The sequence below is a fragment of the Cynocephalus volans genome, chromosome 14 (genome assembly GCF_027409185.1).
Source record: "Cynocephalus volans isolate mCynVol1 chromosome 14, mCynVol1.pri, whole genome shotgun sequence".
Taxonomy (NCBI): domain Eukaryota; kingdom Metazoa; phylum Chordata; class Mammalia; order Dermoptera; family Cynocephalidae; genus Cynocephalus; species Cynocephalus volans.
Genome location: NC_084473.1, coordinates 70,510,024 through 70,530,830, shown reverse-complemented (window position 1 = coordinate 70,530,830; position 20,807 = coordinate 70,510,024). Strand labels below are relative to the sequence as shown.

At 43.3% G+C, this 20,807-nt stretch overlaps 1 protein-coding gene across 1 annotated transcript; it reads right to left on the bottom strand.

Moving 5' to 3' along the window:
• Positions 1-12,670: 12,670 nt before the first annotated feature.
• On the bottom strand, positions 12,671-18,982 carry LOC134362455 (uncharacterized protein C2orf78-like; the record flags this gene model as incomplete). The annotated part of the gene is made up of 3 exons (XM_063077721.1): positions 18,886-18,982; positions 15,245-16,009; positions 12,671-14,403 (listed from the first exon to the last, which is right to left on the bottom strand). Coding segments are annotated over exons 1-3 (2,595 nt in total), but the record flags the coding sequence as incomplete, so codon positions are not given.
• Positions 18,983-20,807: the final 1,825 nt, after the last annotated feature.

Sequence of the window (20,807 nt, the reverse complement as noted above, 5' to 3'; positions counted from 1 at the left end):
TTCTGACAGATGCTAATCAATGGCCTTGATTGAGGAGTGACCAGTGGGAGAGTAAGTCCAGAAGTAAAAGTGATAGTAATAATTGCTCCTTACATTTACTGAGCACGTACTGTGTGCTCTATGTGCATTATCTTCTATAAGCCTCATAACAACTCTATGAAATAGGAACTATTATTGCCCCCATTTTAAGGATGAAAATACTGAGGCTTAAAGGGGGTAAGTGATTTACCCAAAGTTACACCATCAGTTAAGGCGTAATGCCAGGATTGAAACCCAGACAATTTGATGTGGAAGCCAGCCTCACAATCCACACTATTTTTTGTGTGTGATTATGTAATACTTGACATATACAATGTATATGTAAGTAAAACATATATGTTACAGAGCATATTAACAATATGAACACCCGTGAAGACACATGCAACTCAGCTGTCCCTAACAATATCTTCGAAGTGACCTACATGCTTCTTTCTATGCATCCCATCTCCTTTCTTCCCCCAGCAGAAACCATCATCCTGGAGTTTGTGTTTATTATTCACTTGATTTTATAAAATAGCTTTTACCATATAGGTAAATATCCTTAAAATTATAGTTTTAATTTGGCTTTTGGGCTTTTAAGAAATGGGGTCAATCTTCTATATGCAATCTCTGTGACTTACCCTTTTTGTATTCAACGCTCTGTTTGTGAAATCCATCTACATTGTCATCAGTTAGCTGTACTTCCATCATTTCTCCTGTTGGGCTCCATCTGTATAAATAGGCCACAATTTATATATTTGTATATGCTCCTATTAAGGATCATTTTGGCTGTTTCCAGTTTTTGCTGTTACAAACAATGCTGCTATAAACATTCTTGAACTTGTCACCAGGCCTACAAGTGCAAGATTTTCTCTAGGGTATTGCAGGGCGATAGAGCGAGTGGATTCTATGAGACGGTATCAGATTGTTTTCCACAGCGCTGGTGCCAGTTCACCCCCTTCAGCCATGTGTTGCAGTCCTTGTTTTTCCACATCTTGCCCAGCAGTAGGTATTGTCAGGCTTCTTAGTGCTTGCTAAGTTAGTGGGTGTAAAATGGTACCTAATTTGGTTTCAATTTGTACTGGTACGTTATTATTATTTTTGTTATAAATCATATTCAGACAATGTTTGTTTACATTTACTTCAGTTTAACCTTCATGTTTGTCAGCTATTTCTATTTTTCATTCCTGCTTATATTTCTGACCTTTCTACTGGGATAATTTTTCTTCTTCTTGAATTATATCTTTTAGAAGTTCATTTAGTTAAATACCATTGGTTGTAAATTCTCTCATTGTTTGCTTCTCTGAAGATGTCTTTCTTTAGCCCTTGTTCTTGGAAAAAATACCTTTCCAGGGACAAAACTCTATTTTGACAATATGTTAATCAGTCTGAATATATTATTCTGTTGTCCGGGTTTCCCTTGTTGTTGCGAAGTCTATTGTCAACCAACATGTCTTTTCGTAGGTGATACTTTCTCTCTGACTATTCTTACTACTTCTCTCGGTCTTTGGTATTTTGTAGTATCATGTAAAGACATGTCTAGATGTGGAAGTTTTTGGTCTGCTTAGTATATGTGGGTCTCCCTATAGCTGTGAATTCATGGCTTTCATCGTATTTGGAAAATTATAATCCACAATCACTTCAAATATTGTCTTTCCTCCATGAGTTCATTCTGTCTTCCATACTGCTCAACTTCTCTGTCATACTTTCCATTTTCCCATGTCTCCATTCAATACTATGAATAGTTTCTCCAGCTCTTTTCCATAGTTCACTAATTCTCTTTTCAGCTGTTTCTAACCTATTGTTTAACCCATCCATTGTGTTATTAATATCTAAATATAAGTTTTCATTTCATTTCAAGTCAGAATATAGGCTTTATTTCTGATTTTCCAGGTCATTTTTTATAGTCTCTTTTATGCATATTTTTTAAGTGAATATTTTTTATCTTTGAGTTATCTTTATATTTTCTTTAAAATGTTTAGTGTCTGATAATTACAGCGTCTGAGTCTCTCCGGGGAGGTGCGGTGGGTGGGGGGAGCATTCTATATCTGTTTTTGTTTTCTGCTGACTCTCCACATGTATTAGTTTTCTATGACAGCTATAGCCAATTACCACAAAATTGGTGACTGAAGACAACACAAACTTATCCTCATATAGTTCTGGAAGCCAGAAGTCCAAAAGCACTGAGTCAAAGTCAAGGTATTGGAAGGGCTGGTCCCTCTGGAGGCTGGAGGGGACAGTCTGTTTGCTTGCCCTTTCTAGCTCCTAGAGGCTGCCCTCGATCCTTGGCTCATGGCCCCTTCCTTATATCACTTCATGCCCCAACTTCTTGTTTTCATCATCACATCTCCTACTCATTTAGTCATGTCTCCTCTTCTTCCCTCTTGTAAGGACATTTGTGACTATATCTAGGACCCATCTGGATAATCTCCCCACCTCCAGATCCTTAACTTAGTCACATCTGCAAAGTTGCTCTTGTCGTATAAGGTGACATTCACAGGACCCAGGGATTAGGACCTGGCTAATTTGGGGGTCCATTATTTGGCCCAGCACACACTCCTTGTGTCAAAGACTGCTGGTTGCCAACAAGTATCCATTCCACCCTTCTCTTCCTAGGAATGAAAATACTAATGTTTAGTCAGACTTACTGCTGACTAGTTAAAATTACCATTTTTTGGACATCTACATATGACCATTGGGATTAAAATTTTGCCAATGAGTTGTAAATTGAGGTACTGAATGCAAGTTCCAGAATATATTTATACAGAAAATAGGCTCTTCATCCCTTTCCTTCCACAGCTGATCTGGATATGGACATCTGGAAAACTAGCCACCATGTTGGATCACAAGAACAAGGGTCCTAACGTTGATCTGGGAGGATTTGTGAACTGTATGGAAATAAGTCCCTGAAAACTTTGTGATGAACTTGCCCTGGATACCTGGATACTTCCTGACTCCTTTTACATGAAAACAAATGAAACCGTGTACATCTAAGCCACCATTATTTGTTTTTTTCTGCCATGTGAATGTAAACACAGACCTAACTGATATAATCATTGTCATGTTTCCTTGTGTGTCTGGTGATTTTTTATTGTGATCTTTCATTTGGTTTTACATAATCTATGGGAATCCTGAATCTTTGAATTAATGACACCTTTCTCCAAAAGGGATTTTCATTGACTTATTCCTGGAGTGACGTGTACTACCAACAAAGGATAGCTTTAGGTTCCTTAATGAGGTCAAAGGCCCTGGTGGCAGGCTCAGAGCTTAAGTTCCTATTTCTGCACTTATGGCTGACATTGGCATTTATTCTTCAAGCTTTGTGGTTGCTTACCTCTCTCGATTCTAGCATTACTTCACTGTGCATGTTCGCGTGCTGTTGTTTTATTGTCATTTAAAATTCCTTTTGTTTCTTGTGGGGCGCAATGTATTGAAAAACATGTTATAATATGAATTTAATGCCATTGTAGTGGAGTATTACTTCAGAGTACTATCTTGTTCACCATTCAACCAGATACCATTTTTTTTTTTTTCCCTCCTTAGAGATGACCGGTAAGGGGATCTTAACCCTTGGCTTGGTGTTGTCAGCACCACACTTTCCCAACTGATCTAACCAGCCATCCCTATGTAGGGATCCGAACCCATGGCCTTGGTGTTATCAGCACCACACTGTCCCAAGTGAGCCATGGGCCGGCCCCAAAGCAGAACCCTTCTAAAAACCAGATTGGAACCACTTTCTCTGACCATAGCCTTCATTTATTAATTTGTACCGGGGGTTTATGTCATGGTCATTAACTATGATGCTCTCTTTTAAAGAGTTTCTGGGAGCTCTTTCAGATCACACAGGCTCATTTCTCTCTCTCCAAAGATTCTGATGCATTGCCAGGGATGTGTCATAAAATTGTATTAATGGTATAATATTATACTTATCACTCTGCAAATTCCTTTTTTGTTCAATAATGTAGCATACTGCATCTCAGGACTTATAGTCACCTCATTCTTTATTCATACCTGAATAGTATTCCGTGGTTATATATCACAGTTTATTGAACAATTTGGCTATGCTAATCATTTAGGTTGTTTCCAATTTTTGGATATTATAAACACTGCTGTGCTGTAATAAACATACATATGTGCATGTGTGTACACGTGTGAGTCAATCTATAGAAAGGATCTCTAAAAATAAATTCATTGGTTTCAAGGGTGTGAATATTTAACACTTTGATGGATGTTGCCAACTTGTCTCCCCCAAAAGCCATGCTAATGTAATGTATTTGGGATCGAGACTACTAATGCTGACTTAATATCCATTTTCCTTAGTAAGATAATCCCTATATTGTCTGAGAGTGGTGCCCATGCCTAGCCAAAGACAACATTTCATAGCCTCACTTTGAGCTAAGTGTGGCCACGGGACTCTCTGCTGGCAACTGCAGTGTGAGTGCAGGCATTATTGGGGCATCCTGGGGTACTGCTTATTGGGAGATATGCCATTTTCTGCCCTTCTACCATTATTCCTTCTTCAAACCTGCATAGTGGTTTGATGGCTGGTGTTCCAGCGGCCACCTTAGACGATGAAGTGATCTTGAGGGCAGAAACCATGCCCTAGTGATGTGGAGAAGAAAGAATGAGGAGGCTGAATCAGGGAGAGCCACTATACAACTTTAGACCACATACCTCTTGACTTTCATAACATGAGAGTAGAAACCCATTAATTTCTAGATCCCTGTCACATGCAGCTGCATGCAATTCCTCAATGACACAGTGCTCCTTTAAACCATTTCACCAATAAACCAGTCTTGCTGCGTGCTTGCTGTGAGCCCCATCATGTGCTATGGACTGTCACCACCGTGCCCTTGCCCATTCCCGAGTCAGCCGTCCTTCTTGGATGGTCAGTGCAACGAGGAATGTGGCCTTGTACACTAACTCCCCACCCCCTCTTTCCCAAATGGTGTCCGCAGTCCACAGGACTAATAGAACAAATGTTAAACTTTCACCCTTGGCTCAGATCACTTAAGGAAACCAGTCTGTACAAATACACATATGCACGGGAGTGCACACACACGCACACACACACTCTCACAGTGCAGTGCATACAGAAAGCCAAATGGCTTCTCACAGCATCCACATAGCTTCTTGTACTTAAAGCAGTTTTTACATCAGTCTCAAGAATTTTCCAGAATAACCCTTCAGCCCACTTTAAGAGAAGGCCTATCTGATGAGAAACATAACAGTTCTATGGAATAAAAAATTATCGAATTAGTAATCCAAAACTCCTATCAAATCAATGTACTTCGTATTGGTTTGACTATATACACTTTTTCAATTCGACCATTGGATTACAGGATGAATACCAGGAGCATAATTGGGAGGTTATTGTTCTAAGTTATGATTTGTTTAGCCTAACGATCCATATGTGCAGTTGAATAAATGTGATGACTATAGGCTTCCAACGATGAAGGGCCATTATTGGCAGTTGAGTCTGCTCCTGTCCCTGGTGAGGTACCAGGCAAGAGTGATTCTCCTCATGTTCCCCTCGCAGGATCCTTCGGGCCAGCCCATTGTAATGGCCCCTCACCTACTTCCCCAGGGCCCTCTCCTACTCCACGCAGGAACACCCACACTACTGGTGACAGGTGTTGCAGACAGTGCCTGACAGGTAAGTTCTGATTCCCAAACCAAATCCTACTTTTCTCTGGTAAATAAAGACAGCAAACAAAATTCCTTCTTAATCTCTATAATGTCCTGTAGAACTTGTCAAAAGGGAACCAAGTTGGCAAAATTTGCCGAAGTCAATCAAACCCAGGGGATCTCTGTATGAGGAATGCATCATCAATACCTGAGTCACTTAGCCTGCTGTAGAAGAAACACCAGATATGGAACCGGAACTGCAGGGATCCTGGACCTTCTACATTCTAGCTCCGTTCCTTCAGGCAATTCACTTACCTGCTCTGAGCCTTGGTTTTCCCATCAGTAGAATGGGGATAATAAACTTTGCTTTCCAAAGCTGTAATGAATACAAAAGGGTATGGTAATTCCTCTGGTGCACAGCAGATTATCAGTTACCTGACTCTGAATTTATTGAGTATAGTAGTATGACAAGCTCTGTGCCTGAAAGAAGAGGCCAGAGCCTCCACCTCTCCCTCCATCACAACATTTCATTATTGCTTTTCCTCCTTAACTTCGTTGGGAGCCCCTGCTTTTCAGGCCATGATCAGAGGGCAGCATTCTTTCTTCCCCTCTAATGTGCTGTAGAACTTTTATCTCTCTTAGCTTGCAAGTCTTCCGTATTTGATGGCAAAGATAGTGTCACCTGCTTTGGAGTACATGACGAACCACTAGAGGGCAGACAACTTGGCTTCTCTCCTTATCTAATGCCCCCAAAGCGTGGGCAGGCAAGGTCCAGATTGGCCCCATTTCCTCCCCCCTCACCTCCCCCACACTTGTGGGCCTCCCCTCGTAGGCTCCCCAGAGGTCGGAGGACAACTCAGCGCATTGGGTGAAACCAACTCATCCTGGTTTCAATGGCATTTTTCTCTGGTCTTTGCACTGAAAGACCAGCATCACCCCAGGACAAGTAGTCACTCTGGGTGAGGGTCACCATCAGAACATGCATCTGAATGGCTTCTCTTGGAGGCTTTGCCTGCTGTGTGCTGAGCACTCCTCACGGCTACTGCTGGGGGGGTATGACTCATTGGGCTTCTATTCTCTTCCACCTTGACTTCAGAAATCGCCCCTCCCTGGAGACCAGCACCAGGGTCACCTGACTCAGGCCACACTAGGGCTTGTGCTTTACAGACCAGCCTAAGGGACCAGCCCTGTTCAGACCGGCCTCTCCCAATGCAGGTTGGACTAATTAACATGTCCCATTTTTTTCTTCACTTTACCAGGTTGCCCATAACAGAACCGTGAGGACAGGGAGGCCCCAGGGCCCACAACTGGAGCCTGTTCTCCCCTGCTGTTTAATGATGAGAGTCTCTGTCGGCTGAGGCCCACAGTTTTTACCGTGTTGACTCTTTTGCAAGTTGTTTATTTCTTGGCAATGTATGCCCTAATATCCACCATCGAATAATTGCCTCGCAGCACCTCGTGGGTGCATAGTCCCCTGCCGTTAAGGACTGTGGTTACTGTTCACACTCATGCTGGGAACTTTCTTTCCCATGTACTTCCTTTAATTCTTCTCTCTTATCAGGCTGGTCTCCTCTTAACCATGGACCTTTAGATTTGAGGGAGGCTGTATCTGCCTTTGAGGGGCTTATGCATACCATACCCCATTAGACTGGCAGATTCTCTACTGCCCATCTCACAGGTTACAGGGACAGGCCTGCAGAGGCTGACGACGTGTCCAAGGCCCTCGAGCTCATGAGGGGCAGGACTGGGACGGAGCCCTCTGAAGGCCCCTGCTGTGCTGCCTGCTCAGCTAGAGTTGGCTGTGGGAACCACCCCACTGCTCCCGTGTTGTCTGGAATTTGCAGGCAGAGGATTGGGCCTGAGTAATGGGAGCACTCATTCTCCCTGACCTTTACGATCAGCTCAGGGATGGACCTATGGCCCAGCCAGCCCAAGGGGCCTCTGTCCTGAGACTTTTTCTGTAGCTGTTGGGGAAAAAGTGCTCTCAGGCCATTAGGGTTGCTCAGCTGGGATGATATATGCCTGGTCCCTTTTGTCCCCATGTGGGAGAGCCTGCCTGAGAACGCAGTTGACCCAGAGGAAAGAGGGCCAGGACTCTGAGAGACGCTGCCCTGGCGGCATAGTTTGAGCTTTGTGCCTTTGGCTCAGCCAGGCCAGTACGAATTTATCCCTGTGCCTCATCACACACCTCCCGTTTTTGTATTACCGAGTGGAATCGGGGCCACGTGTCTTGAACCCGGGAAGGCGTTACTAACACAGCCACAGCCTCTGCCTCTGTGCTCAGTGTGCTTTCTGTTCTGCTGGGCCTTCTTTCTCCCCGGCATGCTACACATTCTCCCATCACCACCATCTTCACTCCAGGCGATCTCCCCTGCCTGTCCACACATCCCTCAAGACCATGGCAAGCTCTTGTGTCAAGCCTTCCTTAGTTCCAGCCTCCTGCACTGCTCTGCCCTCTTCTCGATTCCTACGCAGGGTGGAATCGCACAATTTAACAGTGAATGCCAATGTTGTTGGCTCTTGTTTTCATATGTTGATCTTGTCTCTTTCACTATATTTTAAGTACTTAAAGATCTGAGACTGTGTCTCACATTTCCACAAATCCTGAAGCAGTGTGGGGAAATAATCACTAAATTTGTGTTGAGCACAGAGAGTGTGCCAAACACAGTTCTAAGCCCCGTACATGTATTTGCTCATTAAATGTTCACAACTACCAGATCCGCACTGCTCTACCTTTCCCAGACCCCTCCTTCAGCTCCTCTGACTTCTGAGCCAGGTATGCGTGTTTAGCTCTGTGATGAAGGATCCTGACTTCTGCAGGACACGCAAGCCACCAAGGCCAGAGGCACAGTTTCAGTCTGTCCTTTTGGTCTTCAGCTGGTGGGTTCCAGCGTGTTCTTGCTCTCCCCACTTTACACCCACCGCCCCTCCCCAACTGCCCCACTGACTACAAGCTCCAGCCTCAGACCTCAGAACGAGAGCCTTACAGAGACTACTTCACCAGCTCCCACAGCTGGGCAAGATCAAATCCCTGTGACAAATCCCCGGTCCTTTGCTTCTCTCCTGGTTCTGCGTCTCTGACTGAACCCTGACTGATACGTTACCCCAAATTCTCCTAATAGCTTACTTTTTAGTATAGTTATTCAGTGCCTATTTCTGTTGCTTGCAATCAAAAATATCCCAAACTGCACACAAGTTGCATCACGGGTACCAAAATATTTCGAAATTATGGGGGCCGTCCCGTGGCTCACTTGGGAGAGTGTGGTGCTGATAACACCAAGGCCAAGGTCTCAGATCCCTACATAGGGATGGCCGGTTAGCTCACTTCAGAGAGCAGGGTGCTGACAACACCAGGTCAAGGCCTAAGATCCCCTTACCGGTCATCCCTTAGAAAAAAAATATGAAAAACAAGATTGAGCAGAATTTCAGAAAGATGCAGGCAACAGTGTAGTTTTTGAGTCTCCCCAAATTCTCTCATGGAAATAGACCAAATAACCTCAAAAACCTATGAGTAACATGTACACACAAAACTAGAGGACAAAGTTTTCCCTATGATCCCCAGAACAAGAGGGTGGGAAAAACCACCACCGATAGGCACCAGACGTACCTGCTATCAGCATCTGCGAAAGAGGGGGTGGCAGACAGGAGGCCTCCAAACTGCCAGCAGATGTTACTGGAAAGCACGTGGACCAATTCGAGCACAGCAGGCTGAAAGTGCAGGGCTTTTTGCCCAGACCTGACGTGAGTAAGTGTAAAGCGGCCCTTGATAGAATCTGAAGGGCTGATGCAGTCTAGCCCTTCTACTGCAGCCAGGCCCCTTTTCAGGATGTGGCCCGACACAGAGGAGAAACTGCTGAGAGGAACAACAGACACAAAGGATAAATGTTGAGGAGGGGGACAGAGTCCAGACATTTCAGAATGCAAGCCACCATGTTTTAGAGTACTATTTAAGTAAGAAAGAGAAGTTAGGAAGTTAGAAAACTTATCCACAACCACACTTCCTTTTCAAAGTGCAGAAAACCTAACTTCGCCTAAAAATGAATAACGGAAAAGGATTGAGATCAAGTTCCATACAAAGGTATTCAAGAAAAAAGAGAATAAGGGCCAGAATAGCATTCTCTCATACAATGCAAGTCAGAAAAGACAGGCCCCCAAAACAGGTCACAACGGTAACCCGCTCTTTGAAACTAGGTAAGAGACATTAGGAAAAGCGTCCAAAAGATGAAAGAACATGGAGGGGATAGGGGGAAATATTATTTAGTGGGTGCAGAGTTTCTCTTCCGGATCATGAAAATGTTCTGGAGATGGACAGCGGTAATGGTGGAACAAAATTATAAATCGACTTGTCACTGAATTGTACATTTAAAAATAGTTAAAATGGTAAATTTTACATTATGTGTATTGTATCACAATAAAGAATATGAAGGAATGACATAAATCAGAATTGAAAGACCTGAGAGAACTCAGAACAGAATTAAAAATAAAAATAAATTTAGAAATAAAGACCAAACTAAAAGAAACACAAGAGTAAATAAAAATTTATATATATATTTGAAAATGGAAAAGAAGATAGAAATGATTCTAGAGAAATGGCAAATATAAAAGGCAAATAAAGCCAGGACAGTTCTGAAAAGGGTAGTGCAAATAAACATAGAAATTTAGGATAACACAAAAATGACACTTCACATCAGTGGGACACATTATTCAATACATTGGGATACATACATCATGTTGGGGTACAAATAAATAAGTTCTCTGGAAGGATCGAAAAAGTAGCAAAAGTAGATGTCTCTCAGGGAGGAGGGAACTGGGTGGTTGAGAAATGGGGAAAATGGTGAATTTCCACTGAATACCCTTGTGCATCTTTCTAATGTTCTCTCATGTCAATCTATTACCTCCCAAGTCTGAATGCCTGGGTTAAAGTTGCTCCCCCAATTGCTAGCACATGATTTTGGGCAAATCCTTGACACTATCGCTTTATCTGTGACATGCGGTGAGTACCTTAGCCAGGTGCTGCCTGGCAAAGAATAAACTCTCTCTACATGTAAATGACTAAAGAAACAACCCAGTGTCCAGCAGCTCTTGAATAGATGAACTGAGGTGGTATGTCCAGACAATAGAACATTCTGCAGTCGTGAAAAGGAATGACACACTGACAGTCTACAACATGGATGAACCTTGCAAACATTATGCTGAGTGAAAGAAACCAGATACCAAAGGTCACACTGTGTGATTCCATTTACAGCATGTATATGAAATGTCCCCAAAAGGCAAATCGGTAGAAATTACTGCTTGCCTGGAGCAGGGGAAGGAGGGAGGGGGTGGAGAGGTCTCCTTTTCGGATGATGAAAATGGTATGGCTTAGACAGTGGTGATGGGTGCACACCCTTGTGAACGTACTAAGTGCCACCGAACTGTGCGCTTTTTTTTTCTTTTTTTTTTTTTTTGTCTTTTTGTGACCGGTAAGGGGATCGCAACCCTTGGCGTGGTGTCGCCCGAACTGTGCGCTTTTAAAAGGTCGATTTTGCGTTGCGCGAATTGTACCTCAAAGACCAGTTTTACAGCTGTAAAGTACTAACTCTCCCGTGGTGACGATCGGCTGCCGCATTTCTACCTTGCCCCCCTCCCTGCCTTTCCTGCGCTCCCCCCGCCGTCTCCCACCCGGTCTCCCTCCCGCGCGCGCCACCAGGACGCCCGACGAGCGCTCTGGACCGTTGGGCGCCCGCGTCCCGGCTCTCGGACGGCCGCCAAGTGCGCACGCGCACCCCCGCTCTCACCTAGAAATGGACGCTCGGGGACGAGTTTTCTCGAGCGCTTCGGTTGATGGTGAAGGTCCGGGAAGGCAGCACGCGCTCGGGTCTTTGGAGAACTTGGTGGGCTTTTCACCTTAATATTCAGGCCCCTCTAGAAGCTGATCTCGTCCCCCCGAAACCTCCAGATGCTGTGCTCTGAAAGCCAGGTTGACCGCCTGTGGGCGCTTGCAAACACTGAGGACTTGGGGGGCTCGTAGGCTTCCAATGGAGGCCTGGCTCCTTTGCGTGCGATGCGACCCCAGCCCCAGCTGAACCTACTACCAAAGTGGCACGGTGATAAATGATACTGGCCTTGCACGTTGCAAAGGTTAACTGAAGTAATGCATCTTGCCAGCCCGGTTCATAGGCCTTGAGTGCGTAGAGATTTATATTCCAGGCCCTGTTTTGGGTGAGCCTCATGCTGCTGCGGGTCACGTTGCTAGGCCCCGGGTTATCCCCTGCCCCAGGATAACTTTGAGCTCTTGCCACTCCCCTGGTAGATTCCCCTATGTTTAGTATTCACCTTTCCCAGCTCTACTCACACATGCAGAAGGTAACCCAAACCTGTTGGAGATATGTCCTGCCCGTGTTTTCTAAAACGCTATCTGGTAGGTCATGAGACATAAAGCCATCCTGTGTCAGAGATTTTTTACATTTCTTCGGGTCAGCCCAGACTGATCTCCAGCCATCTTCAACTTTATCCAAATTTTATTCTTTTAACCTAAGCTCAGACTCTGCGTCTTACTTTTGCCATTTCCCCTAATTCTGATTCCTTTTATGAGCCATAAAACCTCCCCCCTTATGGCCTTCCTAGTCCTGAACCGGGCTGCTTCCTCTTTCCTCAGTTCTTATCCCTTTATTCCCTGTTCTTCCACCCAAGTTTCATTTCCTTCTCTCTAATGCAGCCTTTGATCCCCACCACCACCACCAAAGAAAAACCAGTTAAGAGCATTGGAAAACTCAAGAGGCTTTTTTATTATTCATCTATTAATTGTATTACATGTCTTTATTCAGTTGAATTCAGTTTTAAAATATATCAGAATAGAGAAATTTGTATCTATCTATCTATATGCATATTGTATCTATCTATATTCCTATCTGTCCATATTCGTATCTATCTATATCCTATCTATCTATCTACATCTATGTTGTGTCTATCTATATATATGTGGAAAACCAGCTGGTACCCAAAGTGGCACCAACAATCTTAGAAGCTCTTATTTTGCATAGCCATAGTATCTAGCAATTTCCATCTCTTTTTCCCTCTCGATGAAATACTGCACTTTCCCCAAAGATGTATATTTGGCAGCATTCTCACGCTCTTGCTGAGCCTGCTTCTTCATGGCCTCACGCTCTGGCCTCTGCTCTTTTGTAATGGGCGTTGACATTACCGGCTCAGGAACATTTGGATTCCTCCATGGAATTCGTTGGTAGCGCAAGTCTTGGAGTGGATATTGGGTTTGAGGCTTGGGTGGAGACTGGAGCTTGGTCACAGCAGTGGAAATGGGCCCCTGCTGGAGAGAAGTGCAGGATGATGTTTTGTCGGGTGCGGGCCCAGGAGCAGCCGTCTGAGGGACACTGGGCAACCTAGGGTTGGTCAAACCTGGTTGGGTTGTGTTGATTGGAATTGGCTGAGCTGGCCTGGCAGGACCTGTCAAGGCTGCATTGGCAGGAGCTGGTTGGGATGGATTGACTGAGTTAGCAGCAGCAGGCTGGGCAGAGCAAGCCATAGCAGGCCTATGTGAAGCCAGAGACTGTGGCCTCCGAGGAGCAGGTCGAGGTCGAGGCCTGTCCAGGGTCGGAAAAGGCAAAGGTATCAACCTGACCTTCCCAGGAGGTGGCAGCTCATACTGGGATGGAGATGGAGACTCCTCTTCAGCACTGCCATCTCGTTTCTGGGCTTTGACTTGAGTTTTCTCAGGACTTTTACCCTTCCATGGGGTATCCAGCTGTCGTTTGATAGCTCGGGCTGGCTGGGGTTCTCTGGTGTTGCTAGAGTTTCCTAGGGCCCGAGAGGAAGAGAGCCCAGCTTTCTTGTCATTCTTCCTCCCCAGTGCATGAAAAACCTGCACAGACTCCAGCATGTGCATGCCTAGTCTGCTTCGAGGCTTTTTAAAGACCTCTTGGCTAAGGTCAGGTTGATTTTTCTTCCTCTTGTTCCTGGGAATGGTTGGCTTCTCCTCTGCCTGGACTTTGTTCCCTGGCTGCTTACTCTCACCAGCTTTCTTGGTGTGATTTTCTCTGGTTCTTCTCTTTTTTTCCTGCCCGTGGCTCTCAGTTTTGCTCATCCTGCTGGATGCAGCTTTCTGAGGTTTGCTGTCAGGATGCTTGGCCCCATTCACAGGAGCCCCGTCACTGGCTGCAGCACTGCAAACAACCACTTCTCCCCCTAACAGGCACTCTGGGTTCTTTGGCTGGCTTTTGGCTCTGGGAGCACCACTGACAGGCTCAGAGGCTTTACGCCTATTCTTCCTGACCTGATTGGAGGGACCCTTTATGACACTCGGCTTTTCCTGCACCTGATTCATCTTGATGTCCCCGGTTTCTTTGGCTTTGATGGCTGTGAGATCTTTGGATTGGTCAAGATATTTCAAGGAATTCAAGAGCTGGGGAAGGTGGGTATCTTCCACCAGTTTAGTGGTGTCTGTAAAACCACTACTGGACTCAATCCCATTTTCAAGTGTCCCTTGGTCCTCAAGACTCAGGCTGTTCTTTCCCAGATTGGCATTTTCAGGACCAGGGTGCTCCGTTTGACCAGGAGGATCAATGCACGCCAGAATCTGGCGAATATCAGGGATTGCTAAAGGGAGTAGTGGAAGATCTTGGTTTTCTATTGGGATCTGGTCGTCATCCAGAGGCTTCGAAAGCTTGGTTTTCATCTCTTCCGAATTCTTATTCTCTGCTTGTTCCTGGCTTGAAGGTTGCAACCCCAGGGAAGTCTCCATCCCCAGGGAAGTTTCCATCACTACAAAGGAATCAAGGAAAAAGTCAGTCCTGGGTAAGTGAGATACTCCCCCTATGTACAAATACAGCAATCAGGCACCTTCCAGCAGTGGGCAAGGCATTTCCACAAGCTCTTCTTAAGGACCATGGACAGGACCGTGTGTTAAAAGATAGGCAGTGACTGGAATACTTTACTGGTGATCATTTGATGTCATTGTTTCTTGGTTTTCTTTGTATTTCATAGGGTTCTTGTAAGTTACAAAAAAGTGAACGTGATTTTTGAACTATGAAATGTTTTATACAGCCTAGCATTCTCATATAGGGTCCTTTCAATTCTCTCCAGTCTTCTGAGAGAATAAGAACACTTCATGTCATGGACGAGGAGAGAGATTGGAGCTCTTCCTCATGAAATACACAAGCAAGGACGCATTCTGAGCCGGCTTGCTTTGGGCAGGATCTCTGAACACAAGGTCTGAAATCCTGCTGTAAATTAAGGAAAATTAAACTCTCACTACCACGTAAGAATTCTGAAGTGCCTTCCAAAGAGACTAAAGTAGTAGATCAGGGAAGGTAGTTAATTACAGTGTGGTAGTGTAGGGAGACTGAGGAGCAGGACAGCAAAAAGTGAGGCATCTCTTGGTGTGTCCTTGAGGTTCTCTTGTATGTAGCATAGATGGCATTGTAGTATCCCACCTTCCCACCTATATGGAGTCTGAAAATGGAGAGCACTGAGCAATGGTGGTGGTTAAACTCTCAGGACTTAAACTCTACCTATCTGTGGATTCACCACTTCTGAGCTGCAGATTTGACCCTCCTTTGGAATGCTGACTGCATTCCTCTCCCTTCTTGCTGTTTGTACTCACCTTGAAAACCTGTTTCGGTGTTGGTTCGAGCGGACATAGAGCAGTAGGTTCCAGGCGTGGAGACTGGTGTGAGGACACTTGTAGACTGAACCTCCTCCAGCACCATCACTATATCTGGTTGAGGGGCAGAGGCCCTACTTCCCATGTACAACACAGAGCCATAGGACTGCAGGCAGGGGCCAAGCTCTCCACACAGTAGAGGCCCCAATGTGCCTTGATTATAGTAATACATCTGGCTTCTCTCCTGGTAGGGAAGTGACAGACTATGTCCCTGATTTGGAATCTGTGATGGTGTCCCCTGAACAAGGCTGGCAGACAGTGATGGATACAGAGGGACCACAGTATGGGCAACTGAAGTTTTATCATACTGGGCTGCCATAGACGTAGAAGAAACAGCTGTGTCTTGGTCAATGACCGTGACAGTGTAGTCTTCAAGTGAAGATGACTTTGTTTCAGTGCTTCCTGTGATATCCCACTTCAGACTACCTGGATAGGAGTCAGTTGAACTGGAGAGCTGGCTCTGGCCAGTAACTCCAGACAACATAGCTGTGTTAGAATGTTGGTAAGGGTAGGCACTACCTATGAGTGGCTGGAAAGAAGTGCCAGAGGCTGATGGCAGTAGCCATGCCGAATTGGCAGCTGGAGCAGGGGTGCTGGCAAAGTTGCAGACACTTCCAGCTGTTATAGAAGCTGCATGGCTCACCACAGGAAGAGAGAGCTGAAGAGATTTTGCAGTTCCAAGTATAGATGAATTTTGGAAATTTTCTGCAGGAAACAAAAGGATGATGAAAAAATGGTGAGACTGATAAACTTGCACTAGGTTTAAGGAACAGCATTATCTTAAGGTTGTTGCAATCAGGAAGTCTCTAATACCAATACTCACTGAGATACCAAAAGTCAAAGTTTATGATGTCTGTAAGTGCTGGAGCACTTTGATACTCTTCTGAGGAACTGCCTCTTCTCCAACTTGGGCACAAATGTGCAGAAGACCCAAGTCGTCTGGTTCATGTGTTATTCCCGAGGTTAGAAGCAAACTTCTCCCTACCCTGTCTTTCCCTTGAGCCTGTACTAGCATTGTCTCCTAACTTTTTCCTAGAATTGAAGCATTGTAGAAGTAGTAGGCCCTTAGCAAACTTCTGTTTTAACATTCTCATTTTACAGGTGAGGAAACTGAGGCTCAGAGAGGTCAGATTGTCTTATTCAAGTTCTCTCATTATGTTCGTATCATTACCAGGTTACAGACCCTGACTCCATTGCTAGTAGTCTTGCTCTGAGCAAAGGCCAGAAACTGGGAGAAATAAAACTTTAAATGCAGGCAATGTTTTGTGTGTGTGCATCAGTAAACTGTACAGCTACTACTATTGCAATCTTTGGTCTCGTTTTGCTTGGGTAGTTCACATGCCATTCCCTAGAGTTCACATGTAAGCCAGTCCAGTGGGTAAATGTAAAGGACCATTCTTTACCCTCTTCAAGCCTAGCTTCTGATCCAAAGTCAAAATGACTACCTGCCTGTTTCTCAAGACATGCCTTTGGGGAAAGAAAAGTTATTTAAACCCTCTGAGCTTTGGTTTACTCCTCTAAATAGTGATTAGAATAATAATAACAATTATAATTAATACATGAATGGAAGTAATACATATGACTTGTATGAAGGAAGATCATTAAGTTCTGGAAAGACAATAAGACAAAAGTCATGAAAAACACGTAACATCACAGTACTAAATGGAATACATAGGTACTAATGAAAATTGAGGTATAACGAATATAGCAAGAGTCAAAGCTTAGTAAGTTTACTCATAAATGAAGTTCTGTTATCATAGATGTAATATTATGAAAGCGAATATTATCTACTCTGAGTGAATACTATTAACCAAAAACAGACCACGATAGAAGGTGATTTTCAATGAACTAATACACATAGACCGAGAAACCGTATTAACAAAAAATGTGTAATAAAAAGAAAAATGCAGTAAATGTGAATGTATAGGTACCCATAATATATGCCAGCAAACATTTTAATAAAAACTGGTAAAAGCGGAGAGCAAAACAATAACCATAAAGGAATTCCATTATTGTGCTCATTCCTATTTCTCTGAATATTACCCAGCAAGTGACAGGTATTAATCCTAGTTCAAATAGATATTTCAATTAATATAGTCACATAACAAGCAGAAAATAAAGTATCATGAAGGTTTTTATATTTATCCTGAAAACATAGATTATAATGATCTTCAACATCTAAGAAAATGTGATCCCCAAAGCCTAAGAGAATCACCTCTAGAATCAGAATTCAGGAACAACCCAAAGGACTCCACGAAGTTGTTTTGATAAACGTGGAATTAGAGATGTGGTGCTTGACTTTTTCTTTTTATTCTTACGTAGGTCTTTCTTTTCATTCTTAGGTCTAAAAACGGTTAATGACTGTTAATCAGCACACACTGTGATTTAGGAAGAAAATAATTGTAAAAATGAAAAGCAGCTTTGACTTGAAAGCTACTTATCACGCAAAGGAATTTGTCCTTCCGATGCAAGGTAGGATACATCATTTTTTGAAAACACAATTTTATTTTTAATAGGAGAAAAATTCATATAGTTTAAAAATCAGAAAAAAAAACCCACTTAAAAATCTGTTTCATCCAGACCCCTAGATAACCACTTTTATTAATTTCTTGTTTATGGGAAGCATCATTTCTAAAACATTTCTTCACTGTTCATTTTTAAAACTGTCAAGTGTCATCTGAGTTCAAAGAAGCAACAGAAAAAAGCCAGGTAACCAGATATGACTTTTCTGACAAGCTGCTTTTCCTAGTGACACCCTATTGTAGCCTTAGTTTCCTTCTCAGTCCGGTCATCTAAGCACTTGCTGACTTCATTTTGCCCTGCTCTGAGGAGATTTCCCTCTATGCTCGTGCCGCTTTAATTTAGAATCTTGAGTCTCCTTCAACATTCCATCACAAACTGCCTTCTTTTTTTCTTGGGAATTCCCCCATGTGCTCCACCTCTTTCATCTATTTTGTCCTTCCTCATTTTTATATTTTCTTGTCCCTCTCAGTTCCTGTTGGCCTGTGCTTGATGAAATCACTGCCAAACTTCCTTGCCCGAAGAATATGTGGGTCCTTCTGGCCCACTACTATCCATCCCCTCTCCCTCTTTTTTTTTCACCTAGGTTACAAAGAAAATGTCACAACATGTGAATGTTACTTTTTGAACAGCACTGAATTTGAAATACTAAACTGAAAATATTCGGAGAGGGAGACAATTACAGATGAAACATCTTGGCATATGTTGCTAGTTTTCTACACCACCGAGGTTTTTTCTCTGTTTCTGTTGAAACAGTCTCAAGAAGTCTCTAATTTCATTTTCTGTACACAAGCCCTTTAAGATTTAACATTAGAAAAGAAAGGGACCAGAAAGAATAACCAATCTATTATCCTAATATAACATATGAGGAAACAGATTTTGTGAGAGAGTAAATGATTTGTCCAAAGTTACACAGCTAGTAAATGTCAGAGCCAAAACTGAAATGAGGTTTCCAGATTTCTGGTTCAATACTTTCCTCCATTATTCTAAACCGTCTTGACTGTACTACTAAATTTAGGCGGGAAAAATCTAATGAAACACTAGAAAGTTTCTGTCCTTACCTGACATGGTGAGAGAAGAGGAAACGTCAGCTGAGGATACCCAGGATGAGGAGACGATACTGGAGGATGTCTGGGTGGCAGAAGCCAAAGGGCGCATGTGTCCAGTACAGAGGTTACTGATCACTGGACACTGGCCACTGGTGATGATTCGAGTTTATTTACACACAATTCCATGGAAACCCCAAGATTCTACCAGGTGGCGGTAGGTTGGTGGGCGAATGTTGTCACGAGACAGTCAGTTTAAAGGTATGCAATAGCCAATAGGGAGGTCAAATTTCCAACAGGAAGGTGAGATTGGACGGAGAGAGTGGCAGGAGCAGCATCGAAATGTCTGAACTCTGGGGAGGTTAAATACTGCAAGGCAGACATGATAGTTCCACGTTCCCCTAGATCATCTCAGTGCTTCTTATAGATGTTCATTAATACAATAAACTAATAGTCATTTATATTTTGTATATTATTTTTAATGTAATATACAATATTATACATTTATAAGTATATATTATATATACAGTTAATTAATATCCTTGGGGAGGAAGGAAAGGGACACATAGGGTGAGCAATAGTAGTTGTTCTGAAACTATTTCAGTTATTTTGCTTAGTGAAATTACTGCAACTTTCAGGGAGCAAAGGAAGGGATTAGAGGGCTCTTTTTGTGCTTTGGTTGAAGACTAGGGTGAAGTTGGTTGAGTGTGCCTTGTAGGGAATGATGTAATCCAAGGCTCTGCTCTTAGTTTCTTCTCCTTGAATCCTACCTTCCTTGGGCTGGGCTGGGCTGGGCCGGGCCAGGTGGTGCCAGAACTTGCATCTCTCTTCTGCTCTCCTTCCTTCCCCTTCATTTTAGGCATTGTTTCTGAGATGAGCCTTGATGTTGCATTCTTATACTCGTGGATGTTACTTCCTGTAAACTTCAAGAAGCAGCGGTCTTCTCTTCAGTGCCCTGATGTTTTGAAAAATGGACTCTTCCTATTCAAAGCCAACACCAGAGTGGTTGAAGATACAGGTAATTGCAGACGTTCCCTCATCTGGTCTGTGGTCACAATTCCTTTGCCCATAATTTGCTCCCTCTGGCTCCTTGCACCATGAAGACATTCTGCCATCCTGCTCTTTTATACGTGGGAAGCATTTGGGATATTTTCTCTCGTCTCACACGAGAGAATCCAGTGTGGCAGTTACTGTAGCCTTCTCTCCCTTGTAAACAGCCACCATAGAATCTTGGGCATCTAGGATTCCTTGTATGCCATGCTTGGGTGCAATGCCAGGCAAAATGAAGAGAAGAATAGTTAGAGAAAGAAGACATCACTGGAAAATAGGGAACATGTAAGGCAAGGGCACAGGAAAAAAGAGACTGGTGTATTTTTTGGTTTCTGTAAGAAACAAGTGGACGTTCTTTGGCCTCATTTTCTACTAGTAGAACAGACAATTCAGTCTGTGTGTGTGTAGATATATTTTTTCAACGTGTATGTCTTTTTATGTAGCGAGAGTCCAGAAGCTGTCATGAATTTGTATACTGAAGAGAATAGTCATAAATGTCTTTGCTTTTTTTTTAATGTCATCTTACCTTATTTATGCCATGCATTATTATGTTTGTAGAATATAGATTGCTTTTAAATGCTTTGGTTTTTCTTCATGTTTTTTTCACCCGTAGTCCTATTTTTCAAGAACCCAGCAGTGTAAGACATATTGCACGTTCTTTTCTCTTGATTTTTTATTTTGAAACATCACAAACTAACTTGACCTGATGGATTTTTGTGGAGAAAATTAAAGAGGGGTCCCTGAAAAAGGTTCATTATTGCTTTTATACTTATATTTCCCATCTGTTCCAATAATGCTTCTACTGCTTAATATTCAATCTGAATATTTTCAGTGATTGTATGTGTGTGTCTGTGGGGGTGATGCTTATCTGAGAAGAAATTGTGAAA